At 36.8% G+C, this 7,962-nt stretch overlaps 1 protein-coding gene across 1 annotated transcript; it reads left to right on the forward strand.

Annotated features, from left to right (window-relative positions):
* The first annotated feature begins 477 nt into the window (after window positions 1-477).
* On the forward strand, window positions 478-5,827 carry pou2af2a (POU class 2 homeobox associating factor 2a). The gene is made up of 5 exons (XM_087796018.1): window positions 478-532; window positions 1,703-1,803; window positions 3,616-3,655; window positions 4,350-4,657; window positions 5,405-5,827. The coding sequence occupies exons 1-5, from the start codon at window positions 478-480 to the stop codon at window positions 5,825-5,827; spliced, it is 927 nt and encodes a 308-aa protein (XP_087652144.1).
* The last annotated feature ends 2,135 nt before the right edge of the window (window positions 5,828-7,962 follow it).

A 7,962-nucleotide genomic window follows, 5' to 3' on the forward strand; every position in this document is an offset into this window, starting at 1 on the left:
AGGAAGTTTTTCCTCGCCAATACCAAACTGTGCTTTACTCATTATTTAGTTGCTCGAATCTGTTTTTCCTTTCTCCTCTAAAGTCTTACTGAAACTTTAAAGTTTAAAGACACTTTAAATAAATTTGAATTGAATTGAAAATAACACCCAATATTTTGATGAAATGACAATGCTGACCGAGTAAAATAAATAGCAGCTTGTTCCATAAGATGTTTCCTCTCTTTTCTATGTACGGCATTTTTCCATCTACTAATCCGTGGATGCAAATGGTCTTAAAATAAGTCCTGGCCAAACATTTGCATTTAAGCAAATAGCATAAGGTAAGTTAAAAGAAAGAATGCCCAGTGAGGTGGCTTGCTCCATGTGTCCCTGCCCTCACTGTTTAAAACGCCTCTTCCTGACCTGAGTGCAGAGAATGGAGTTGCACATTCACTTACTGTAAGCAAATACAACAGGAGGATCTGAGTGAGTGTGCATATGTGTTCCTGTGTGCATGTGTCTTACAGGCTTCTCCACAACATCATGGATACAGGTAAGAATTATGCACAAAGAAGGTACTGCTACAATATTGCTCTTTGTTTTCTTTACTTAAATCCCTAATCTTAAAATGATATTTTGTGATTGTTTGGAAAAATTAATTAATTTCATCATATTCATTTGAGGTTGAATATTGCTATACTTGTATTCGCATAATGTTTTTTCTTCACCAAGTCTTTGCTGACAAAGTTACAACCAATAGAATACTTTAGAAAGTATTGAGATATTTTAATTGTACTTGACTGATTAGCAACTAAACCCAGTGATAACAATGACACTAATAGTGGTCATGTAGATTTCATATTCTTAAATGTACAGTCCTTGGTTTGAATTATTTTATCCTTTTTTTTTTGTTGAGCTGATCGAGTATCACTTTAAATATATATAGGTGGAGAAATTTGAATTTACTATCTCTTTGAGTATATATTTATTGAAAAGAAATTCACATCAAGACAGTCAAATGCTAATTTATTAACAATAAACATTGAGTATTCAGTGATGACGAGATGGAAATGTATGAATGTCGCTTAATATATTTGCGAGTTTCAAAGAGAATTTACATGTGAAAAACCTTTTTCAGAATTCATATAAAAATCTGTGTTGGACTACGTAATATTGTATAATGCATCATACAGAAGATTTGACGCCCATTTCATTCAGTTTTATTTTAAACAAGCAGGTTCATTTCCAGATCAGCGATGAAATGCAGACAGGTTGTATGGCAGAGTTTATTTGTTGAAATTGCTGGCTGAAAAATCCCAAGTTAAAAAAAACAAGGAACAACTTATCTGCACATTGTCTGTAGTCTGCAGCTATCATTTCTCTTTCACTTTAACTTTTAACTTAGATTAAACAAAGAAGAAAAGGTGTTACAAAAATTAAGTACAAAATTAAAAATCTCACAACATTTTGCCTTTATTCCCTGTGTATTTCAGTGATCCACAACATTATATGGAATCAGACATGAGTTCTTTTGTCAAAGCAAAGCAATAAACCTACGCTGTTGAATTGCATGGAGAAACCCAATGACAATTTCCATGACCTCTACACTAATATCCAAAATAGTCATTAACCTATATGGGTAACCTATGTAAAATGATAATGTGTTTTTCTTTGCAACATTTCCATTGGTCTTTTTTTCAAACTCTCTATCCGTTCTCAACAGATTATACTAAGAGGGTGTATCAGGGTGTCCGAGTGAAACACACAGTCAAAGACCTGCTGGCAGAGAAGAGATCACGACAGACAAATGGGCCACAATACAGTGTAAGCACAATATTTCTTTCTTTTATCGCGTCTTTCTATTTCTGCTTCAAAATGTTCTCCCAAACATAGAAAACAGAGGATACCTCCTCTGGGGACAAATAGGAGGCCATTGTCTTTTAAAAGGAAGTATCATGTAATGTTGACATTTGGCTTGTTTTGTTGACCAATGATCCATATATTGTCACCCGCCCACCCGCCCACCCCCCCCCCCCAAAAAAGAAGTTTGTCTTTAAATAGCTGAACACAGCGTGTCGAGTGCGACACAAAGAACGCGTACTGTCCTGACCACACAAAGGGTGCTGACACAAAGCTCGCAATGGCAACGGCCACAGTCGGTGATGGTGGGGGGGAAGGGTGGGAGAGAGTGTTGTGGAAAGGTACCACGAAGGATGGAGAAAAGGGTCATCTAGGAGGCTGCCTATGCAAAGTTTAGTCCTAACACACCTGCCAGACTCCATTATTTTCCTTCATGTTCTTGCCACAGACAAACCTTCTATTGTTGTCTTAAATCTGATACACACTTAATGATAATAGCAACTTAACTGCCTGTCAGAATTTGTTTACAGGGTCAATGTCACTGTTTGCTCTCAGTGTCTGAAGCATAGGCCAGTGAATTACCACTGACAACACTACTAACTCTCATCTAAGAGTAAATATTAGTACTGAAATGATTTTGAACAAAGAATGGCAAGGCCGTTTAATCTGAAATGGGGTTGTGAGTTCTCTAACAAAGCTACAAGTACAAGAAACCTCTTTGTTTATAAGAAAATAAGTGAATGTAAAATCAAATAAATCTTAACTATAAATATTTTGCTTAAAGCCTTTTATAATATATGAATTAAACTAAGTTCAAGTGTTTTCCGCCAGTATCAGGCAGAACTGGATCAAACTCAAAAAAAGGCAGAGTATCATAAATCAGCATAATTTTTAAATACAAATATAAACCTTAGATAAGATTACCATCTAATTGTTTCGTTATTCACCTCACCCAACTTTTTGTTATATTTCAGCCCGGATTGGCTCTGCACAAATGTGATGGCTGAAACATGAAATATATATTTTTTAAATTCTGATTTAGAAAAAACACAAGACTACATATGATGATTTACACTGGAAAGATTTGTCGTTGTAAAATAAGATTAAAACAGATAATATTTAAATAGATCCATTGTCAACCCCTTAGTTGCCATACACAGCCTTCAGGAAATCACTAAGCCGTATCTCAACCTCATGGGGAAGTCTTGGTCCTTGCAAATCTCATTCAAATTATTCCCACAACATTTGCTTGTCTCCCTGTAGTCATTGGCTTAAATACAACTAATTTATTTTGACAATATGCAAACAACAGCTCTTTTTTTGTGGATGTTTATAGGAAATGTCCAACTAATATATAAAAAAAATCACAGGTTCAATAATAGAAATAGAATAGAAATAGAAAAGCTTTATTCATCCCCAGAGGGGAAACACACTTTCACAACAGCGCAGTTGGAAAAAAAATAATAATAAAGTGCAAGGAAAAAGAGTACAGGACAGATTTATTGTGCAAAGGGACATCATATCATATATGAAGCAACAGTTCTTGGAAAGTATAATATTATGAACTGGATTGAATGATAATCTTACCGAATGTAGATTGTTTTGGGGGAAACTGAATCTTAAATGATTTGCTGTTGTCATCATAAATTATATAAGAAGTCCGGCTTTTTACCCACTTAATTTTTTTTTTTAAATTAAACTAAAATAAGAAAGAAATCATGTTCATAAACAAAGCGTAACTGTTTAATTTCATTAATATTGAATTTTCTGTGATAGGGGAGATCAACAACCCCACCATCTTTTGTCCAGATGCCAGGTAAGAAACTAATCTATGCTTGTAAGTAAGTAAGTAGGTAAGTAATTTATATTTATAGAGCGCTTTTCCAGACCAGGGTCACAAAGTACTTAAACAATCAAAACAATAGTCAATAAAATATATACTAAAAAGGTCAAGATAACACAGAGAAAAACACAGGAGTTCCAGAAAATCAAGGAAAGCGCAATTAAACATGTCTTAAGCTGTTTCTTGAAGGAGTCAATAGCCTCCATCAAGCGCAAAGAGAGAGGAAGATCATTCCAAAGCTTAGGAGCAACAGCCTGGAAGGATTTCTCTCCTCTGGTCCTGAACCGTGTGCGAGGAAAAATCAGTAGATTCTGATCCACAGACCACAGAGCCCAAGGTGGGGTGTAAGGCTGGATCAGATCAGTGATGTAAGGAGGAGCTTGATCATGAATAGCTCTGAAAGTAAGAACCAGAATTTTAAAGTTGATCCTGAAAGCCAGTGAAGAGTTTTAAGGATGATTTGTGTATAGAAATGCCATGGATTTGTTAAATATCTGTCAACTAACTGGATGTCAGAATTTCTGTTAGTAATGTTGCACTGAGGGTTTTTTTCACCAAAACACCAACAATGTTCACGTTTTAGGTGCAAAACTTCAGAACAGACTAATTAAAGATCTCCTCATAATGTACTTTTGTTGCACTCAACCTGCGTTATTATGTCTTCCAGCCGGGTCCCACATGTTGCCCAACTACTATGGCACGAGACGCCCTTTCATCTCAGACTCTGACTTCAGTGGGTCCAGCAAGCAGTTCTCCCCTGATATGTACTCATCCTGCCTCAGCGCTAAATCCATGAGCTGTGAACCCACCAGCATGAATAGCCATTCCACCCTTATCGACAGCTATTATCCAGAAACCTATGCAGATTACCGCAGCACTGCAGCTTTCTCCAGCACTTCGGGGTCATACCTTCCATCCTCTGCCCTGCAATCCTTTCTGCCCCCTTTCAGTGGAGAGTCCTCACATCTATTTTTGGTAGGTGTATGAATATATATTTTTCCAAAATATATCCTCAACATTTTCTCCAGTGAATGGCTTTAGAAAACAAATTTGAGATTTCATCACTGGTCAGGTTTTTTAATTGTACAGCAAATACAATAATTGCACAATATGTCTTGATTTATTTTCATTGAACAAACATGAAACACACCACAAAAACAAATGCTTAAACCTCAAACTGTGCTAAGCTATAAGGACTTAATAATGATTAACCTTCATTTTAGATAATTTACCTTTATAGTTGTTTTTGTCTTTACATCTACTGGCTATCTCTGTCTCTAAAGTTCACTGGTCAACATGTCCACTGACTCTCCAAGGTTTGTGTCCAAGTATTCTGAGACTGACTTACCTAACACTGTCATAAAACATGATCTTTCTTACTTTTTCTCGTTACTAATCTTGTTCTTTGCAGTCAAATGACAACATGACCGTGCTATTTCTAAATCTGCTTCCTTTCTTTGTGTCGGCACTAATCTGTCGGCACAACTAATCTAATCTTTTTCATGTCCACCTTCCTTCCATAGTTTAAAAATGAAAATGTATTTTAATGACTTTTAATCTGTAGGTGATTGTGTTTTCACATTATAATCAATTCGGTGATTATAATCTTGTCCATTTGAATTTTTTTTTTAACTAGCACTGTTATTACAATTATTTATTTACTTGTTGGGAACAAAACTTTTTAACCAAAGTGTATACTTTATACTTTTTTTTGCTCTTCAGAGAGATTTATGGGAACAGGCAGATCCAGAACCAGTACAGCCAGTAGAGACTCTTTGCTCTGATGGTCTTGCAGTGGTCAATGTCCCAGCATCCATCCCAAGCCCTGAACCTGAAGGCAGCCCTCCCCAGTACCGTTCCCCCAGCCAAGGCTTATCTATGTGCCCAGTAAGCACTAGTCAAGTGTTCACCCTGCACACACAAGAGGATGCTCACTACCATGCTCTAAAAACCAATAAATCCTGCCTGGGTACAAACTTCACCTGCCTGTCCTACATGAGTGGTGACCTGTCATCCAAGTTGGTGACGGATGAGGAGTCAGAGAGCCAAGCTGGAGCTCCACAACCTGGGGAAACCCCCTCTTCCTGGGCTAAAGAGGATGTCGAGAGCTCCTGGTCTTCATATGAGATAAGAAGGGCATATTGAATATTATATACTTGGTCTAGATGTCCTGCAGAGGAGATAAGGAACTCCACCCACATGGCTTTCATTTAGAAACACAGATGAGCAACCTAATTTAATCAAACGTGTTTATTTTTTACGTTGACATGTAAAATATTGAATGTTAAATTTGATTAAATGATGAATAAAATAACTCAGTTTCACATTGTGACATAGGTAAGAAAATTGCTCATCTGCCATCAGCCTCAGTAAAATGAGAGAGAAATTAATTATTTATGTTAAGTATTACAGGATAGGATTAAGAGTGCACAATAAGAAAAACAATTAATTGTGACGTAATGTATACAATGCATTACAAACCTTCAAGTGACTAATAGGAATTCCAAATGAAACTTTTTTTCAAATTTAAAAAGAAACTGATTTGATTACCCATTTAAAAAAATATATGTTTCAGCAAATTAACGGGCACAGTGAAAGCCTGAACACATTCCTTTCAACAATTTCAATTCCTGAAACAATTTCCCGAAGAAGACCTCCTGAGGGATCAATAAAGTTTTACCTTACCTTACCTTGAGGTGATGTTCAAGTGAATCATCAGACCAGAACTAAGCGATAGATAGACCTTAGAAAAGGTATTTTTCTCAAGTAATGTAGTTGATTATATTAGCGATATTCCTTATGTTTAGCCCCTTGTGGATACCAGTAAACGTTTAAATTGTAAGTATTTTTCAGCTCAGCTGTAGTATGTACATTAAAATGATGAAATAAGACTGATGTTTTAATCTGCAATTTAGATGAGATTTGAGCACATCAAGTTTTAGAATTGAATATGTCTTCATTTGTCATTGTTCATTCCTTCATTCATTTTCTATGCCCCTTATGGGGATTGCAAGTTTCTTGCAAGTTTCTTTGGAGGAGAGGCCTGGCGAAACACTAGACTGGACGCCAGTATGACGCAGGGTACACAAAGTCAGAAAACCATTCACACTCACTCATACCCGTACGACAATTAAACTCTGTATGCTTATGGACTGTGGGAGGAAATTGGAGTGCCTGGAGTAAACCCACGCAACAGGGGGAGAACATACAAACTCTATAACACACAAACACATACACACATTTTTAAATAAAGTTGTGTTTTTTTAAAGTGATGCGCATTTGTAAAAATTGTCAATTAAAATTTGAGAAAAGTGCAATGTGAACAGTGATCAAGTTTGTCTGGTTGCCATTTGAAAAAGCGGTAAAAAAGGAGGCCACTCTGCATGCGTGTGACTATTCCCGAGGCCAGTTCAAATGTGTGAGTGATTCCTGCACGAAAATAGCTTTTAAAATGTAGATGATGACCATAGTTAGGACTGACTCAGGCTCTTGCCTGAACCAGCCCTTTTATTATGCTGCTATATGCTTAGATTGTTGGAGGAAGAGTTGTTAAACACCAAGCTCCCTATATGTTTCCTTTCTTGCATTATGTTCATCACCTTTGCAGTATGAACCGACACTTTTCTGCTGCCTCCTTTTAACCCTTGCATTATCTGAGGGTCAAGGTGACCCGAAGACTTGAATACAAACCTTGACCCAAACAATGGATACCACAAACACATTTGTTTGCGGGCCTTCGGGTCACCTTGACCCTGATATAACATAAGGGTTAACTCTGCCCTCTTCACTCACTTAATCCACCCTCTTGCCCTTCTCTATCCCTCTCTTTCCCCTCCACCCCCACCCTCCCAGCTGATCACAGCAGGAGGCCGTCAACACTGACTCTTGTTCAGCTCAAGGTTCTGCCTTCTGAGGTTTGGAGAAACCTCACAACTGCCACACTGTAATTCACTCATTGTTGATTTGTTGGGACATAAGACAGCCTCTACAAGTCCATATCGCCACTTCAAAGCACTTCAATATTTTTATGTTAACCTTTTATAAAAAACTTAAATTAATCCAAATCATGTTTATTGACTGGAATGCAAAAACCATTGAAACCCATTTTACAAGTCACACACAAAAAAACCATACTTCAGAACGACAGCAATTCAACAGCACAACAATGATGACAATAAATAATATAATGAAACATTGCCTTTATTTACATTGCTTTGCAAAAAGTCTAATTGGATAGTAACAGTAACGCCATTTTTTAATATTTCTTTTTTAATCAGGCT

Source organism: Callionymus lyra, chromosome 7 (genome assembly GCF_982586985.1).
Source record: "Callionymus lyra chromosome 7, fCalLyr1.hap1.1, whole genome shotgun sequence".
NCBI classification, from domain to species: Eukaryota; Metazoa; Chordata; class Actinopteri; order Syngnathiformes; family Callionymidae; genus Callionymus; species Callionymus lyra.

Excerpts from the sequence above, each read along its gene's own strand:
- pou2af2a (XM_087796018.1), top strand. The coding sequence starts at position 478 with ATGTGTTCCTGTGTGCATGTGTCTTACAGGCTTCTCCACAACATCATG. Across the intron at positions 533-1,702 it reads CCACAACATCATGGATACAG|ATTATACTAAGAGGGTGTAT; the intron begins GTAAGAATTATG and ends CGTTCTCAACAG. Across the intron at positions 3,656-4,349 it reads ATCTTTTGTCCAGATGCCAG|CCGGGTCCCACATGTTGCCC; the intron begins GTAAGAAACTAA and ends TATGTCTTCCAG.